Here is a 20,589-nt window from a genome sequence, read left to right on the forward strand (position 1 = left end):
ATGACTAACATACTATTTCAGAAGCATGTATATCTTTGCATTTACTCGTTTAGACCAGTAATGGCCACAGTTATTTTACTTAATCTATTTAGTGTCCTGACCAATAAACTCTAAATGGATAATTTACCAGGTATTTAATGTTCGGAACAAAGCCTTTGTATTAATGAAGATAAGGACACTGACAGGTGTTAATGTAGGTATTAATGCCTATACATTCATAGAATGAAAACAAGCTAGTCAGAGCATTTGAGCCTGAGACCATGTGTTTAATGCTTTAAAGGGCCAAAAATTTTTTTCCTTTTTTATCCTCTGAGAATTAATAGTATAAGTCTTTGGTTCCTAGCATCCATCTTTGAACCTTTGGGCAAATATGTGTTATAGGCTCTGTTACCAGGTTTCTAATGTCACTTACACAGCCTGATAAAATGTGTGCATATGTAGGGAGGTATGTGGATTTGGGGTGGAGATGGGAGGCAGGTAGCTGTTGGTTCAGGATATCTTATCTGTCCACCTCGAATTCTACTGTGTCTGAACGGATGAAATAAGATTAGGTGAAAGTATTTTGAAAGTGGCAGAACTATATAGGCAAATGTATTTGCTATGAAAAGTAAATTAATGGAGCTTTGAAAAAGCATAACCTTGCATTTCAGCAATTTCCGGTTTATGTACTACCCAAAGTGGAATATCAAGCTTGTTATGGAGTTGAAGCTCTAACTGAAAGTGAACTGTGTCGCTTATGGACTGAAAGTTTGTTGCATTCCAACTGCTCGTTTTATGTTGGTAAGTTACACAGGAGGCTTTATTCTCCTTTTTAATTCCTTTGTAAAAACATACTTTTGTTAATCAATTATAAATACTTCCATTCTGTACTCTTTGTTTTCAGTTTTCTTATTGTGTTAACATTTTTTTCTATTAAAACAGCATTCCTCCTGCAGACTTAAATGGTGGGGTGTGACTAGTGAGATCAAATGTTTTCATTTCCCTCTTACTCATTGTTCAGTTGTACTTGAATGTCAACATAGTCCTTTTATTTTTAAAATACTTAGTTTATTTTACAGTATAATAAACTAAAACTGTAGAGGTGTTTTCTAACAAGCTTCTTTTAAACTGTTACTGTGAACATATTTTGAAATTTTCTTAAAATTATAATGACATTTGAATTTTTTCAAATAACATTTTTTTACTTTGTTTCTGTTTTGCTATTTGAGGGGGTGGTTAGGGATTTGATTTGTGTTATCTGGGTTCACGTACAGTTAACATACTTCACATGAAGGATTACTTACCAGTCATTATTGATACTGCTCCCTCCAAGTGGAATGTCTCATCCCATGTTTTAATTCATACCATATGTCTCAGTCCATCCCAAATATCTCAAGCTGCCCTTCTGTGAAGTCATTTCCTTCTTTTGATGTTTCAAGGTAGTCTTTTTTTCACCACTTTTATGACTTGTTACTTTGTATTGTGTTGTTCCTTTTGATACTTATCCTATCTTCCCAGTAGACAGTAAGTAGTTTAAGGTCAGTGTCTGATGAAACTTTGTATTCTCATAGTGCTTAGCGTAATTCCTGGTGTGAAATAACTGTTACGAGTGTGTTTTTCTTGCTTAATCAGAAAAAGGCGACTCATCTGAAAATTTTTTCCATATTTTGGTTAACCAATATTTTGTCTTTACTGTGTAAGAGTATTAATAAGATAACTGATTTGCTCTCTCTGCTTAACTCAAAAACACAAGTGGCTAAATGTCCTACCTGGTAGTGCACTAGCCCCCTCCTCCTGTTTCATACTCAGTGCCCGAAGTTCTTTTAGTTTTCAGCCACTGACCACAATTGCAGTGTTCCTCCAAAAGACCTCTTGCCATGAAACATACCAACAGTCTTCATGTAAGCTACTTGAAAGCAGTTACTAGCCACATCCATTTTAGGAAAGGATGAAACAAAAACTGAGCACTTAAATCCTGTTTAAAGCACAGAAAGAATAGAGACTCATGACGAAAACAATACGAAGTGGTGGGGTTTTTTTGTTCGATTTCTGATGTACTCTAACAGATAAAACTGCCATCATCTATATGGCTTACTTCATCTAAAGTATTCTTTGAAGTCCAAGTAATTATTGTCCTGTGTGCTCTTTATCCTCCGTAAATCTTACCCACTTATAAGCCATTCATTTTAATTTAATGGGATGGTGTATTTGGTTTCTCTGACATTTGTTTGATGAGAAACCTATGTTGCATGGTTGTGTTTTCTTTGGGTTTGGGGATAGGTTTGAATTTTTATGTGGGCGTGAATATGTTTTAAAATGTTGTTTTAAAAGCATCTATGGGTTAGAGGGTTGTTTTTTATTGTTGTTTCATGTTGCTGTATTACTCTTTTAATTTTCAGAAAAATGTTACATCAGGAAGGGAGTGTAGGAGAAAGGGCTCCTAAGTAAGTTTTTTTTATAATTACTCTCTGGAAATATAGAAAGCAACAGTCATTTTTGTTATTGTTGTATCTAGAATGACTGAATATAATTAAAATAAGTTATATATCAGTTGTGAAAGTGGTTTGTGTGACTCATTACTGAATCTCTTTATAGTTACACCTAATATAATGTAGACTTAGTGGTTTTGGTTTTAAGAAGAGTGTCTGTCTACAGATAGTCAAAAGGTAAAGGAGCTGTGTATAAAATACTTAAGACATCCCACTTCAGAAGTGTTTATTATTGCCCTTTGACATCCAAGTAACAGACTAAATTGGAAATGAGTTGCTAGATATGAGTTACAGTATACCCTTAAAAGCTGTAATGTGTTTCTTTTCAAATATTCTGTTCTTTGATCCTCCCTGTTAATAAGTTAGTTTTCCTCACTACACTCCTCCCAGCCTCCCAAAGTACAGCTTATAGAATATTGTTTTTTTTTCTTCTTTGGTTTATTATGTATCTACCACTCACAAACCAAGTTGTATATTATCAGATGCACTTGAAATGCTCTAAAATCATCCTTAGAAACTATTAAATACATGTGTGCGTGTGTGTGTGTGTGTGTGTGTGTATGTGTGTGTATAAAATAATAGAACAAAAGAATATAATAGAGCTCTCATTTATGAAGTATGTAATGTGGGTCGACGACTATATATCCATTATTGCTAATCCTCACTATTCTGTGAAATAGATGATGTTTATCTTTGTTTTACAGAGGAAGAAACTAAGGTTCTCTGTGTTTATTGCTCAAGAGTACACAGTTGCTGGGAAATCCAGAATTTATATCCGTATCTCTTCTGATTCCACAGCCTGTGCTTTTTCCATTATAAATAGAGTAGCGGAAATCATGCTAAATGTGGGAGTGAGAAGATATGTGTGTATGATTACTATGTATTTTATAATTGTTTGCCTGAGCCTTTTCACTTATACATAATGAACATAATATTTTGTTCAACTTACTTCAGGGACTGTATATACAAACCTTTTTTATTATAATTATTACCTAATATATTGCCCCAAAAGTAGACTTCGTGATGAAAATAGATAACTGCAAGACAGTGAAGGAAGATTTTGTATATTTGTGCTGAGGAAAAAGCTAGTAAGCTAGAATTAGGTGAAAATATGGAAGATCATCTTTATGATACAAGAGTTAAAGGATTTCTTATCCAAAAATTAAAAGCAGCCTAAAACAAAGAGCAATAACTTCTCTATACTTACACATAATTTTTAAATATCTACATAGTACTCTTTCCATTCTAAGAAAATAGAATAGTTGTAAAGTACACCATTGACTTGATGTGTTTTTGTCTTCCATTTTTAACTTTTTAAGTATAATACACTTTCAGAAAATGGAAAGAGTATAAATGTACAAATCAAGGAATTATAACAAAGCCAGTACCTCTGCAACTAGTACCCAGATCAAGAAGCTGAAAACTACCAGTGACCCAGAAGATCCCCAAGTGATCCTTCCCAATCATTGCCTTCTTCCTCTTCTCCATTTGTAGTCATAATTCCAATGTGATAGTATTGTTTTCCCACTCCATACATATGGAGCCATAAAATAGGAGTTTTTTGCTTATGCCTTCTTTCAATTAGCATTTTTGAAATTTATCCATATTGTGTGAAATTTATCCATATTGTTACTGTATGTAACAGTAGTTTACTTTTGTTATTTTGACATATTCCTTTATAAGAATATACTACAGTTTATCCATTTAACTTTAGGAACCTGTCTGGGTGGTTTCCATTTTAATGGAACTCTGAACATACTTGTAAATGTCTACTAGTGCATGCATACATGTTGCTATTGGGCATATGCCAAGGAGTGGAATTACTAGGTTATGTATGCTTTCAAATTCAGTAGATAATTTCAGAAAGTTTTCCAAAATGATTGAGACAACTTACACTTATACTAGCAATATGTGAGGGTTCCAGTTTTTTTTCACATTCTTGCCCATACTTGGGCTTCTCAGTTGACTTCATTTTAGCCATGCTGGTAGGTAGATAGTATTATTTCATTATTGTTTTACTTTGCCTTTCTTTGGTTGTTTATGAAGTTGGACACTCTTTCATGTGATTGAGCATTTGGATGTTCAGTTTTATGAATTGCCTATTCAAACTTCTTGCTCATTTCTCTGTTGTGACATTTCTGTTTGTTTGGTCCTTCTTTATTGGTTTTAAATGTTACAGATATTTTTCTCCCACTCTGTAACTTGCCTTTTCAGTCTGTTAATGCTATCTTTTGAACTTATTATTTCCTTTATGATTAGTGCTTTCTTTGTCCCATTTTATTTTTTTTTTCAACGTTTTTATTTATTTTTGGGACAGAGAGACAGAGCATGAACGGGGGAGGGGCAGAGAGAGAGGGAGACACAGAATCGGAAACAGGCTCCAGGCTCTGAGCCATCCGCCCAGAGCCTGACGCGGGGCTCGAACTCACGGACCGCGAGATCGTGACCTGGCTGAAGTTGGACGCTTAACCGACTGCGCCACCCAGGCGCCCCTCTTTGTCCCATTTTAAACTGCATCCCCCAGCAAGATCATGAAGATATTCTCCTATATTATCTTCTAGAATCTTTGGGGTTTTTTTTCTACCCCTTCTATTTAGATAGACAGTTTATGTGGTATTTTTACATGGAATATCAAGATCATATTTTCAATTTTTAGCACTCTTTATTGAAAATACCACCCTTTCTCTGCTGCTCTCCAATGTTACTTGTATTATAAATCATATATGTGAATCTAATTCTCACTCCCTGTATGTCCTTCAGGCAGTACCTGTTTTAAGTACTCCACCTGGAGTAATTACTTAATTTTTCTACCTACTCTAGCTAGACAATTAACACTGTTTAAATCACTCTAGCTTTATAAAATGTTCTATGTTGTAAAGTGAATCTTGTCAATTGGTTTTCTTCAGGAGTTTCTTGGCTATTCTTGGCCCTTTGTATTTACAAATTTTGGAATCAGCTTGTCAGTTTCTACCAACAACAGCAAGAAGATTGGGATTTTTGTTAACAACTGCATTGACTCAATGTGGAGCAAATTGATAGCTTCACAATAACATATCTTCTAATCTATGAACTTTGTATATTTCTCTATTTATATCTTTAATTTCTCTTAGTATTTTACGATTTTGTATGTAGAGATCTTGTATATCTGTTAAGTGCATTTTGTTGGTGTTTGGTATTTTTAAGCTATTGTAAATGGTATTTCTGACATTTTACTTTCTTATGGTCTGTTACTAAAATATAAACTTTATTTGCATGTTGATTTTGTATATTGATCTTCTATCTAACAACTTAGCTAAACTCACTTATTCATTCTAATGATTTAGATGTTTTAAGTAACCAATCATGTCTTCTGCAAACAATGACCATTTTATTTCTTCTTTCCAACCTTTATACCTATTTTTCCTTGCCTTCATTACCTAGCACTTAATTAGAGGGTGAATAATGGGCATTTTAACCATATTTCTAATCTTAAGAGGGAAGGTTTTCAACATTTCACCATTGTGTTTGGTATTTTGCATAGGTTTTTGTAGATACCTTTTATTATAATAAAGAAGTTCCTTAGTATTCCTAGTTTAAGAATTTTAATCATGAATGGGTAAAAAAAAAAAAAAACTATCAGTTATTTTCTTCCCATTTGATGTGTTGCTGTGACTTTTTTATTCTAATGTGACATATCCTGTTGATGAATTTAAAATGTTAATCCAACCTTGGTGCCCCTGGGTGGTTCAGTTGGTTAAGTGTCCATCTTGTTTTAGGTTCAGGTCATGATCTCATGAGTTCATGGGTTCAGGCCCCATGTTGGGCTCCGTGCTAACAGTGTGGAGCCTGCTTGGGATCCTCTGTCTCTCCCTTTCTCTGCCCCTCCCCCACTCACACACACACACACATACACACACACACTCTCTCTCTCTCTCTCTCTCTCTCAGAATAAATAAATAAATTTAAAAAGAAAATGTTAATACAACCTTGTGTTCCTGCCATAAACCCAGCTTGCTCATGATATATTATTCTTTTTATATATTTACAGATTTAATTTAATATTAATATTAATTTTGTTAATATTCTGCCATCTGTGTTTATGAGTGAGATTGGTTTGTAATACCTTGCCTAGATGTCGATATTAAGGTTATGTTTATGTCATAAAGTGAGTTCAGATGTATTCCCTCTTCTTTTCTTATCTGATAGAATTTCTGTAAAGTTGGTGTTAATTCTTCTATAAATGGTAAATTTTACTTAGGAAGCATGTCAGCCTAAAGTTTTCTTTTTTGAGAAGCTTCTAATTATCAATTCTGTTTTTAAATTAGTTTTAGAGCCATTCAGATAGTTAATTTCTTGCATCAGTTTCGTAGCTTGTGGTATGTGTATGCTTTTAAGAAATGTTTTCAGTTTAAATTTTGAAAAGTACTGGCATAAAGGTCTTCATAATATCCTCTTCTCTTTTAATGTCTGTAGTACCTATAGTAATTACCACATATTAGTAATAAATCTGAGTTTATATATTACTTCTATTTGACTCATTGGTTTAGAGACCTTTGTCTTAGTGCTTTCTTGTGAATTGAATATATTTTTATTCCATTTATTCCCCTTTATTAACAGAATAGTTCTTTGTTAACATAAATATATATATACTCTTTTGCTACTTGTTTTTTTCTTTTCTCTTTTACTCCTCTTTTAAAGGTTACTCTAGAGGTGTGCCAATACAGTAGCTCCTAGCCTCAGGTGACTATTACAAATTTATTAAAATTAAGTAAAACTTAAAATTCAGTTTCTCACTTATACCAGCCATATTTCAAGTGCTTGAAACCTGCATCTGGTCACCATATGGGACAGTGCGTATATTTCCAAGCATCACAAAAAGCTCAATTGGAGAGTGCTACTTTAATAATTTTAACATGCATCCCTGACTTATCTCCATTAAAAAGTACTCTAGGCTTTTCTCAGACAATAGTATTTTATTTTTGTATACATTATTATTAGTATATACTTTTGATATTCATTTACATTTATTCATGTTATTTACCTGATTTACTGCTTTTCTTCTCATATTTCTAAGATTCAAACTAGTGTCATTTTTCCCTGTCTGAAGAATACCCTTTATATTATCTTTATTACAGATATGTTAGTGACAGAGAATCCCAGTTTTTATTCATCTAAAAGGTTTATTATTGTTGTTGTTGTTGTTGTTAATTATTTCAACTTTATTCTTGAAAAGTCAGCTGTCCATGTTAATTTTTTGCTCCTTTGAAAGTAACCAGTCTCTTTTCTCTGGCAGACAAAATTTTATCTTCCTCCTGGTTTTGAACAATTTTCCCACAATGTGCTTAGTTTAGATTTTCTTTGTAAATATTCCTTTTGGGGTTCATATTTCTCCTTGAAAATGTGACTTGATGACTTTGAACAATTTTGGAGAGTTCTGTCAGTATGTCCCCAACCATCATTGCTTTTCCATTGTCTCTCTTTCTCCTCCAAGATTTTAGTTGCAGTGTTATTATCTTATTGTAACCCTAATGTCCTATATTTATTTTTCTTTATTTACCTTTCCTTTTGACTCTTCATGCATCGTTTGATATTTTTTTTCTACTTCATTAATTCCCTCTTCATCTGTCCCTGATACACTATTTAACCCATGACTTGAGTCCTTAATTTCAGTTATTGTATTTTTCAGTTTTAGATTTTCTATTTGGCTCTTTTCTTTCTTTCTTTCTTTCTTTCTTTCTTTCTTTCTTTCTTTCTTTCTTTCTTTCTTTCTTTTTTTCTTTCTTTCAGAGAGGGACAGAGCTCGTGGGTGAGCAGGGGAGAGGGGCAGAGGAAGGCAAAGGGAATCTTAAGCAGTCTCCACACTCAGTGTGGAACCTGACATGGGTTTGATCTCATGACCCAGGATCATGACCTGAGCCAGAATCAAGAGTCACGCACTCAACTGACTGAGGCACCTAGGCGCCCCTGCATTTGCTTCTTTTTTTACAGATTATAGTTTTGTATAGAAATTCTCAATCTTTCCTTTGTCATATTAGGTAAAATTATTTTAAAATCTGTGTCCAGTGCCTCTGTTTCCTAGATTTCTTGTGGATCTTTTCTATTTTCTTTTATGTATTAGTTTCCTAGGACTACTGTAACAAAGTACCACAAAGTAAGTGGCTTAAGACGACAGATATTTCTTGTTCTGGAGGCTAGAAATCCAAAATCAAGGTGTCACTGGATCATATTCCCTCCGAAACCTGTAGGAGAGAATCCTTCAGAAGATAGAATGCTTTTTGTCATCTGGTATTTGCCAGCAGTTGTTGACATCTTTGAATTGTAGATGCATCACCCTTATCTCTTGTTTCTCTCATCAAAAGGCATCTTCTTCCTGTGTCTCTGTCTTCTTCTTATACAGACACCAGTCACTTGGATTAAAGGCCCACCCTACTCATCTTAATAGGACTTCATCTTAATCTTTAATTATATCTGCTGTGATCCTGTTTCCAAGGAAGGTCATGTTCTAAGGTACTGTGGATTAGGGATTCAGCATATCTTTTGTGGGGGACACAATCTCACGTTTCTTTTTTTTTTTTTCCATGTTATTTCATTGTATGCCAGGCTGTTCTTTATCATGGGCCAGCTGTTATATATGAAAAATTGTAGAGATAATGAGAAAGCTAAAATGTATCTTCCTCTAGACAAGACTACTTAAAAAGTTTTTTTTATTTGAGAGAGAGAACATGCAAGTTGGAGAGAGGGGAAGAGAGAGAGAGAGAGAGAAAGAGAATCTCAAGCAGGCTCCGCACTCACCATGGAGACCAATGCAAGGCTTGATCCCACCACCCATGACCTGAGCTGAAATAAAGAGTCAGATGCTCAACAGACTGAGCCACCCAGATGGCCCTAGACAAGATTACTTGCAATCTACCCTAATTCACTTATAGGGAGTTAGATCATTTAAAGCTTGACTTTGGACCCTAGAAAGACCAGTCTGTTTCTCACTTACTGCTAGGGTATTGCTATTCGGGGTCTGTGTAGGTAGGAGTTGATGTAGCAGGACTGACACTACCAATCATTGGAAAGACCTGTGTAAGGTCTTGTACAAGACCTGTGTAAGGTCTTGGAAAGACCTGTGTAAGACCTTGCAAGGCTGGCTCTTAGCTGATATGTGGGAACTTAGATAGTAAACCATTCTCTATACTGATAGAAGACTTTCTCTAACTGATAAGGATAGGTCATAGTACCCACACTGTACAGACAATATGGCTTATATTGAACATCTGCCTTCCTTTGAAAGTTGAATTTTGGTATGTGCTAGGCATTGCGCACCTACATTATGAACCTCCAATAAAAACCTTGAGTGCTAAATCTCTGATGAGCTTTTCCAATATACAAAAAAAAAAAAACTTGTTGCTGGAAGAATTAAGGTGCATCCTATGTGACTTCAGTAGGAAGGGACTCTTTGTTTTTTAATTGTGGTAAATATACATATTTTAGAATAACCTAGAATTTACCATCTTAACCATCGTAGTGTCCAATTCAGAATACATTTTTAGCGTACAATTCAGTGGTATGAAGTACATTCATTGTGTTATGCAGCTATCACCACTGTCCACTTCCAGAATTTTTTCATCATCCCCAAACAGAAATTCGGGAGAGACTCATAGATTTCAACTGGTTTCCTCTGGACCTCACTCCACCCACCTTTTCCTTTTGGTCATTTTTCTTTTGCTTTGTATCCTTTTGCTGTAATACGTCTTATCCATGAGTACAGCTATATGCTAAATCCTATGAGTTCTTTTAAAGAATCACCAAATCCAGGGACCCCTTTTTACACAAGGTCCCAACTCAGAGTTTAGGTGTTCACTTCATTGATAGATCCCGAAATACAGTTTTGTTCCTCTGATTCTGAAAGACTATTGAAAGCCCTGGTTCATTTCTTAGCCTTTCATTGCTTTTTCCAGAGAAAAGCAACCACAAAGACCAGGCTCACATCTCTAGGTTTCTTTCCTCTAGTTGGCTTCATTTACTCTTTACCCACACAAATGTACTCCCAATCCCTTTTCCTGGTTGCCACTAGTAAACTTTGTACTTTAATTGTATCGATTGCCCGTCTTTGGGCTTCTTGTTGATTGATCATATCTCAAGCTCCTAAAACAGTATCTGGCACATGGAGATACTCACTTATGTTTAGAATGAATAAGGTTGCCTTTGATTACTGGTTGAAGGAACAGTAAAAGTCAAGGAAAAGGGGAATGGTAAAAAACAAACCATTTAATTTGTATACTAGGTGTGCATAAGATAAGCCACTGGGATGTAGGAAGAGAATATTGTAACTCTTATTTATTTGTTCTCTAAAGAAAAGTTAAACATTACTTGTATTATTAAGTATGTGGATTGATAAATCGTACTCTCTCTTTATGTTGTCATACAGTCCTGTCACGTATAATACTGAAGATATCTTCATTATCTCCACATAGCACACCTCTAGAGAGACATTGTATTCAATCCCTTCCTTGTAAACAGCCACCCCAAGAGTTGTGCCGTACAGCATCCTTGGGTATGTTAAGTATGATTTTCTTGCCAAAAATGAAAGATGTTACTTTTTTTAATGTTTATTTATTTTGAGAGAGAGCAGGGGTTAGGCAGAGAAAGAGAGAAAACCCCAAGCTAGTTCCATGGTCAGTGCGGAGTCCAACACGGACTCAAACCCATGAACAATGAGATCATTACCTGAGCCAAAATCAGGAGTTGGTTGCTTAACCGACTGAGCCACCAGGCACCCCAAAGTGTCACTTATTGTAAACAAAAGCAAACAAAAAACTTACATATCTGTATACTTTAAAAACTTGGAATCAGATTAGAAAAAAAAAAAAGAAACCTCTTTTAAAATCTTCCAGAGAGCCTCAAGGATAGGAATGCAGGCCCTGTCGTAATGTTTGTAAGAAAAACTGGTTAACAACAGGGAAGATGGACTTTAATTAGTAGAATTCAGACAAAGACTTTTGTGTAATTGGTGTGTGGTGTTAAAAACAATCACTGTCACTCTTCAGTAAGCCCAGCAATGAGCCATTTGTTGCATTTAGATCTTTGTATCATTGGATCTTTTTTTAGCTCTCACAGACCTGTAGTAAAATGAATTGAACTTTTTTTTTTTTAATTTTTTAATGTTTACTTATTTTTGAGAGAGAGAGCGAGCAAGCAAGGGAGGGGCAGAGAGAGAGGAAGACACAGAATTTGAAGCAGGCTCCAGCTGTCAGCACAGAGCCCGATGTGGGGCTTGAACTCGCAAACCGCAAGATCATGACCTGAGCTGAAGTCAGATGCTTAACTGACTGAGCCACCCAGGCACCCCAAAATGAATTGAACTTTTAATCCATCCTTCACATAGTTGTATCACACAGCATTAAACCAAGATTTCTCAAAACAAAGCATAGTTATTCATACATTGTATATTATTTTAACTTTTCCAAGATAATTTGCTCTGTTTTAAGTGCTCTGTTTAAGTTTTTGATGTGTGTAGACCACTGCTATAAGCAAAAGAGAAAAGTAAAGTTCAGAATAATTAAGTAACTTATTCATAGATACAGAGTTTTTCGGTTGGCAGGACCAGGATTCATTCAGTTTTTAAGTGTTAATAACTTCGCCATAACACTAAAAAGGCCTACGGAAGAATTGGGGGAGGGAGGTGTAGGTGTTAGATGTAACAAAAGTGAAGTACTTTGTATGTGAAAATATTAATCAGTGTAAATTAAAACAACTGATTTTACTGTGTTCTAGAAACTGAATTCTTAAAGTCTTGATTAGAAACTTTCCAAATGCTCATATATTCATGCACTCATGCACCACAGTCCTTTCTCAAATGTGGCCTGAGTTTTCCTTTTGACCATTGCTAGCCACTCCTCTATTTAATTTGAGCATTTTGTTATTTTTTCCCCATCCAACCCTGGGATCTCAAGATTTTGAGGAAATTTAAGATGATTTTTCTTCAGAAATCAAAATTGGGGAACAGTGCATTAGATCTTTTGGAGAAAACAGTGAGGATAGAGTTTATCTGCATGATTGAGCGATTCAGATAAAACTTACCTTACAAGAAAGACAGTGATATAAGATCGGAGTTACTTTCTTTAACTGAAGAGCACGTTGGTTTGTAGGACATGCGTTCAGTGATTTTCAAATTTGATTGTTCATCAGAATCACAAGTAGGGCTTGTGAGAGTAGAGATTTCTGGCCCTGACTCTATAGTGTCTAGCTCAGTAGGTCTGGGAGGGGACCTAAGGCTTACCATTTCTAGCATGTTTTCCGGTGCTGCTGCTGTTGCTGGTCTGGGGACTGCACCTTGAGAACCACTTCTGTAGCTCATAGTCTCTTTTTCAGGTAGAATAAATGTACTGTTTTTTGTTTTTTTTTTTTTTAATATATGTCTGCTTCTTTACCATGAACAAGTTCTCTTCTCCTCAATTGCAGTATTTTTTTATCCTCAAACCCCATAAAAACATTAAGAGATGCTCCTTAAAGAAAATTCCTGAAGTAATCTTACCACTTGTGTATCTACCTTCTAATCCTTTTTATATATCAGTTCTATATAAATGACAAAAGACAGTCCTGTGAATTTGCAGTTTTAAGATACACCAGTTTCAGTTACTTTGGTATTTTTACTGTAACTAATCGTATAAACTCCGGACTTCACTGCTGACTCTCCAGTCCACACAGACGCACATCATGACCAGTGACCAGTTATGTCACATTTTCCAGTCTGTCAGTGGTGACTGTGTACCTGTGTCCCGAGTTCACACACAGAAAACAAAGTGTGTCGTTGTGTTCCTTCCTTGCCTCCCAGTGATAAACTCATGACATTTTACAAAAGTGGATAATCACACAGATAGTTGGCCGACCACGATTAAAGCACAGCCAAGAAATATACAGCGATACTGCTGGAAGTGCAGTTGGAATTGAACAGAAGTGGGGTTGCAGGAGAAATAGCCAACCGTGGAATGTCAGCACCGCTGCTGTTCAAGAGAGCGCAGATGTGTCGCCACGGGAATGAAGTGAAGGCCAACTTAGGGACACAAATGAGGAAAGTGGTTGTGACATAAAGGATGAAGAAGTGACACCAGCATAAGATTTTACATTAAAGGAACTCTTGGAGATGTTTCCTGACATCAGAAGTATAGAGGATACAATGTTGGAAGCTGATCCTAACTTAGAAAGGAGTATGACAGTTCATAGCACAGAAGAGATGCTTGCTTTCTATCGTAAGTTGTACCAAAATAAGGTGACAAGCAGTGTTCAAACTGCTCTTGATAAGTTCTCTATAAATAAAATAATCTTCAGTGTTTGTAATGTTGTAAATTCCAGTATATAAATAAATATTAATTTTACTATCTTTTTCATTTCCATAAATATTTAAAATTGATGGGGAATTCATCAATTCCCCAATTCATAATGTTTTGACAGAAAGTTTTAATGGTTATGGAACAACTGTATTTTTCCAGCTGATCATTAAAATTGCTTGCATGGTTTCAGTTTGTATGGTTATTTTTATCATCCCATACTGCATGCAAAGCAAGGATTGCCTGTGTATATGTATGTATGCATGTATAGGTGTGTTTGAATATATGTATGATTTAATGCCTGTATAGAAAGCCTTTAGTTGTATTACACAAAGGCTTTATTTGTACTCTGTAAATTAATTTTTCCCACCTTTGGATAGCCCAGTTTGATGTACAAGAGATTGGTCATGGCTGAAGGGCAGTGGCCAAGAAACTTTCCATCCCAAGCCTTCCTCGGCTGCCCCAAGGGCTGAGGAGATAAATATCTCAAGTACACAGGAGTCATTTGAGGCCCACACGTGAAAATGCTCAAATATTGAGAGAATTTTAAACTCCTTGAAGAAGTAGGGCTCCTAGCACTTAGTCTGGCCTTCTCTATATAGTTACCTTTGACCATATTTGACATATACTATATTTTTTACTGAGATTTCTTGAAAAAGATATGACTTATTAATCTCCTCAAAGGCATATTTAGTAAATGTCTAAATATATTTTATTATATTTAATACTCCCTTTCTACAGTTATTAAAGCAGTCATTAGAAATGCCACTGTATAATGAGTGTTAGAAATGCAGAGGTGAAACTAAAACTTGGCATAGGAAATAACAAATGGACGTGGGACAAATGGATTCATTGTTTTAAGGTAGAGCATCTGATAAAAATGTTTCTAATTATTTTTATGAGCACAAAGCAAATGAAAGGGAGCTATATATAAAAATGACATGTGCACTTTTTGTTGTCCCAGTGATTGACATCAGCTTCCCAGGTAATGTGTTTTGATAACTAAATATTGCAAGTTAAAAAATAAAGACAAAAAGTGATATTTTCAGCATTGAAGAGTGTTACATTCTTGTCATACTAATTGATGTTTTTAACTCTGGTACAAAGCATGGTTTTTGTATTGACTTGATTTTGTAACATTTAACTCAGGGCTATCTTTAAAATTTTTTTTTTTTTTTTTTTACATTTTATTTATTTTTGATAGAGAGAGACAGAGCACAAGTCGGGGAGGGGCAGAGAGAGAGGGAGACACAGAATCCGAAGCAGGCTCCAGGGTCTGAGCTAGCAGCACAGAGCCCGATGCGGGGCTTGAACTCAAAAACCGTGAGCTCATGACCTGAGCCGAAGTCGGATGCTTACCAACTGAGTCACCCAGGTGCCCCCAGGGCTATCTTTTATATCATTCTTCCTTGGTACATTTTATTTATTTATTTATTTTAAATTAAATTTTATTATTTTTAATTTACACCCAAATTAACATAAATTGCAACAGTGATTTCAGGAGTATATTCCTTAGTGCCACTTAACCCATTTAGCCCATCTCCCATCCCACACCCCCGCCAGTAACCCTCTGTTTGTTCTCCATATTTAAGAGTCTCTTATGTTTTGTCCCCCTCCCTGTTTTTATATTATTTTTGTTTCCCTTCCCTTATGTTCATCTGTGTTGTCTCTTAAAGTCCTCATATGAGTTAAGTCATATGATATTTGTCTTTCTCTGACTAATTTCTCTTAGCATAAATACCCTCCACTTCCATCCACGTAATTGCAAATGGCAAGATTTCATTCTTTTTGATTGCCGAGTAATACTCCATTGTACGTATATACCACATCTTTTTAAAAAAAATTTTTTTTAAATGTTTTTATTTATTTTTGAAGGAGAGACAGAGCATGAGCAGGGGAGGAGCAGAGAGAGAGGGAGACATGGAATTTGAAGCAGGCTTCAGGCTCTAAGCTGTCAGCACAGAGCCCGATGCAGGGCTCAAACTCACGAACTATGAGATCATGACCTGAGCTGAAGTCAGACGCTTAACTGACTGAGCCACCCAGGCGCCCCTGCACATCTTCTTTATCCATCCATCCATCCATAGACATTTGGGCTCTTTCCATACTCTGGCTATTGTTGATAGTGCTGCTATAAACATGGGGGTGCATGTGTCCCTCCGAAACACACCTGTATCCCTTGGATAAATACCTAGTAGTGCAATTTTTGGGTCATAGGGTAGATCTATTTTTAGTTTTTTGAGGACCCTCCATACTGTTTTCCAGAGTGGCTGCACCAGCTTGCATTCCCATTCCTTGGTACATTTAAAACCTAAGTGTTGGGGCGCCTGGGTGGCTCAGTCGGTTGAGCGTCCGACTTTGCTCAGGTCACGATCTCACGGTCCGTGAGTTCGAGCCCCGCATCAGGCTCTGTGCTGACAGCTCAGGGCCTGGAGCCTGCTTCAGATTCTGTGTCTCCCTCTGTCTCTGGCCCTCCCCCCATTCATGCTCTGTCTCTCTCTGTCTCAAAAATAAATAAATGTTAAAAAAAATTTTTTTTAATTAAAAAAAAAAAAACGTAAGTGTCCTGTCTCAACCTATTTTGTTGTATAAGGTACATGTTACTTTTTAAAATGGAAGTGTTGTCTTTTGCTACGTTGTTTCTTAGAATTCTGGAATTATGTCATACTTGTAAGAAAGTAGGACCTTAAGCAGAGTTTGTTGTTGTTTTTTTTAACCATGGGGAATCTTATGGTGTGCTTTAATAGCCAGACTTTTTTAAGCTTTATTGCAGTATAATTGACAAATCAGGTTGTAAGATATTTAAAGTGTACATCATGATGATTTGATATACGTGTACACTGTGAAAGGATTCTTCCCTTTGATGATTTATATTTAAGTTCTACTCTCAGCAGATTTCAATCATACAGTATAGTGTTATCATCTATAGTCACCGCACTACATATTGGATTCTCAGACTGTGGCTGAAAGTTTGTACCATTTTACCACCTCTGTCTATTCCTTCCTCCCCCAGCCCTTGGAAACCACTTTCCTACTCTGTTTCTATGAGTTTGACTTTTATTTTTAGACTCCACATAATATTTTCTTTTTCATTCTTATTTTCCTTAACATAATGCCCTTAAGTCTGTCTATATTGTTGTAAACAGAATTTCCTTCTTTCTCATGGCTAATATTCCATTTTTTATGTATACCACATTTTTATCCATTCATCCGTTGATGTATGCTTAGGTTGTTTCCATATGTTGGCTGTTGTGAATAATTAAGCTGGATTTTTATAATCTAATTCTTATCTTAACCAGGTGTGTGTTAGAGATGTGGAGAACGTACCCAAACTATAAATCTGACTATCGCTTACTTTGATAATAGGTACATATTTCTCTAAAAATTTAATCTCTATGAAAATGCAACATTAATAGGAAATAGAAACACCAATATTTTAAGTTAGGGGTTTTTTTTAATTTTATTTATTTTGAGAGAAAAAGAGAGTGTGTGCGAGCAGGGGAGGGGCAGAGACAGAAGGAGACAGAGAATCCCAAGCAGGCTCAACACTGTCAGCACAGAACCTGACATGGGGCTTGATCTAATGAACCGTGAGATCATGACCTGATCTGAAAACAAGAGTCAGACACTTAACCAACTGAGTCACCCAGGCCCCTTATCAGTTGTTACTCTTAAATTTGGGACTTAGAGGTTAGTTTTTGGTGTGCATATGTGTAAACTTTTCTATATTCAGCAAATATTTTAGAATTAATATGTATGTCTTTTATAATCTGACTTTAGTGTCATTTTAAAATGCAGCTTTACTTAACAAACTTAATAAAATGTATAATTCTCTTTTAGAACGTAAAGTTCCTTTACAGGTGTTACATTTTTGTAAAAACATCTTTAAGGAGATTGGATAACTTTTTTTGTTTTTCAATACTGCAATTGTTCTTTTTAAGTTTGATATTTTGTTTTAGGACATATTGATGCATTTACTTCAAAGCTTTTTCTGCTAGAAGAAATTACCTCAGAAGAATTAAAAGAAAAACTCTCAGCACTCAAGTAAGAAAGTTTACTTTGTGGTGGGATTTTAAAAACTTGTTAATATGATCACTAATTTTCATTTATCTCTAAATATTGGTTAAATTTAAATCATTTATTTTCAAGACTTTTATACCTTTTATACATTGAGGCTTCCCCTGACCCAGTTTGTGATCCATCTGTATTAATCATCTGCATTTTCCAATTAAATGGAATACCAGTGGTTCCAGTCTTTCTACTTCAGACAGAGAAGGCTAGAGGGAGAGTAGTAGCCCAGCATCTGGGAAGTGCATGAGAGCACAAGTCACTCCTTTTCAGGGATGGGAAAGAACAGTATAGTCCTAGACTCTTAGCTCCAAGCTTTCTATTTAGACATCCTGACTTCTAAAAGTTTCCCCTGTGCCACGGATGACTGTACATCAGATTGAAATGAGTTTATTGTGCTCAGGACTCCACGTACCAAAATGCAAAGGAACATAATTTACAAACGTTATCTAATTTGTATGTCACAGCTTTCGAGAAAAGACTGGTGGTAGTATTATCCCCATTTTACATGTTGGGAAGCTGGGCCTTAGAGTGATTTGCTCCAGAGCACACAGCCAAGCTAGAGTGATAACCTTGGTAGTGAAGATGTTTGATTCACCAGTAGGATGAGCACTGTCCTGACTTAGACTGGTTGCAGAGTTCCAGCTTTGGGGCTTGACACAATTTTTGAAGGATTTCAGATTCAGTCTTGAATTCTCTGCTTGTTCTCAAAAATGTCCACTACTATTATAAGGACTACCTCTTTTGAGGGGTAATTTTTTTTCTTTACATGAATAAAAAATGTTTTCCATGCATTACTCACTGCCTGCCCCACCATTCCCAATGAAACCTATTTTTTAATAAATAGTTGAGGAATGAATTTAGGTCTAGAAAAGATACAAAAGAAATATATTTCATTTCCCTTTAACTATCCTGTCGCCACTCAGTGGCTTCTCTGGCATCACACATTTAAAATACCTCTCAGTTACTTTGGAAGCTAATTCACCACCTTCTCTAAAAGGCAAGCTCTTTGCAGATTAGTTCTGCTGAAGACTTCTGAATATTTTTAAAGTTTATAATTTGAATATAAAATTGTGATTTCTTTACATCTGATTCACACAGGTCAAATACTTTATGATTGTGAAGAGAAATCAGGAAATGGCAAAAATTAAGTAAATTTTTAAGTCTTTTAAAACTTTTTTTTTTAACATTTATTTATTTTTGAGACAGAGAGAGAGAGAGAGAGAGACAGAGCATGAACGGGGAAGGGGCAGAGAGAGAGGGAGATACAGAATCGGAAGCAGGCTCCAGGCTCTGAGCCATCAGCCCAGAGCCCGACGCGGGGCTCGAACTCACGGACCGCGAGATCGTGACCTGGCTGAAGTCGGATGCTTAACCGACTGAGCCACCCAGGCGCCCCAAGTCTTTTAATTTAATCATATTTTTGGCATTCTCTATTTTCTATTATTTTATGGGTTTTGTTTTTTTTTTTTTTTGCTTTGTTAATGAGGGTATTTCTCTTTCTGAGAAGCCACAATTGTTAACAATACCTTTTTTTTTAACATTTAACTTTACATGAATTTCTTCTGTTTAATAGGATTTCAAGTTTATTTAACATCCTCCAACACATTCTAAAGAAATTGAGTAGGTAAGTATTTTTTGGACATTTTGCGTTGATATGTATGATTTTCTTGGGTGAAAATTCATAGAAACTTGGAATATATACTATTAGGGGTAGATAAAAAAAAAACAGAAATGCAACATTTATTCTATTTTGTCAAGATTTAAATTGTGAAAATATAAATAAAAGGATAATATAATAGTACCCAGCTTACTAGTAAATAAACATTTTTCTGTAAGGCTCTGTTGTATTGGTTTCCTATTGTCACTGTAACAAATTACCACAAATTTACTGGTTTAAAACAGTGCAGACTTACTCTTCTACAGTTTTGGAGGTCACAAATCCAAAATCATTTTCACGGGTCTAAACTTATGTCAGCAGAACTGATTCTTTTTGGAGGTTCTAAGATCATAATCATATTCCTTGATTTGTGGCCTCTTTCTCCATCTTCAAAGTGCATCATTCACATTTCTGCTTCCTTTGTCACATTGCACCTTAATCACATTTGGAAAGCCATTGAAGGTAACATTCCAAAGTTCTGGAGATTAAGATGTGGATATTCTGGGGGCCATTAAGGAGCGTAGCCTAGCTATATTGTTTATATATTCAGGATAAGGAAGCAACATAGAGCTGGTGTTCAAAACTCAGTAAGTCCAGAGAAATCTTGAATATAGATTCCCCACCTGAGTATTTTTATCAGACTGTTTCATTATGTGAACCTTTGCATTCCTGTTATGCCCTTACTAAAGATAAACTAAAAAACAATTCAAGAGTCTGAACTAAAAGTGAAAAAATCTCAAACTTCTGAGTCTATACTTATTATGCAACTTACTATGTTAGTTTCCTTATTTATAAAATGATGGTGTTGAGTTTATTAATTTCATAGGTACTGTTCAGTTCTGTGATTCTGTGGCAGAAATTTTATTTTGTGTACTGTGTTCTTCACGTGAAGCACAGTACTTATACATGACATTTGTCAGATGCTTTTTGAAATTTTATTATCGATATCTTAGTTTGTGTATTCATTTCCTACTGCAGCTATAGCAAATTCCCACAAAATTCATGTTGTAAAACAATACAAATTTATTATCTTTCATTTCTGTTAAGTCTAACAGGTCTGCTGGGCTAAAATCAAGGTGTCAGCCAGAGTGATTTTTTT

The 20,589-nt window shown here is 35.5% G+C and overlaps 1 protein-coding gene across 4 annotated transcripts in view; it reads left to right on the plus strand.

Moving 5' to 3' along the window:
* ICE2 (interactor of little elongation complex ELL subunit 2) overlaps nt 1-20,589 on the plus strand; it is a 64,812-nt gene that overhangs the window by 37,788 nt on the left and 6,435 nt on the right. For all 4 annotated transcript variants that reach the window (XM_030318043.1, XM_030318047.1, XM_030318044.1 and 1 more), the window contains 3 exons: nt 651-780; nt 17,722-17,806; nt 19,407-19,457. In XM_030318043.1, coding sequence (XP_030173903.1) covers nt 651-780; nt 17,722-17,806; nt 19,407-19,457 — 266 coding nt within the window. The remainder of the gene's footprint in view (nt 1-650; nt 781-17,721; nt 17,807-19,406; nt 19,458-20,589) is intronic.

Source organism: Lynx canadensis, chromosome B3 (genome assembly GCF_007474595.2).
Source record: "Lynx canadensis isolate LIC74 chromosome B3, mLynCan4.pri.v2, whole genome shotgun sequence".
NCBI classification, from domain to species: Eukaryota; Metazoa; Chordata; class Mammalia; order Carnivora; family Felidae; genus Lynx; species Lynx canadensis.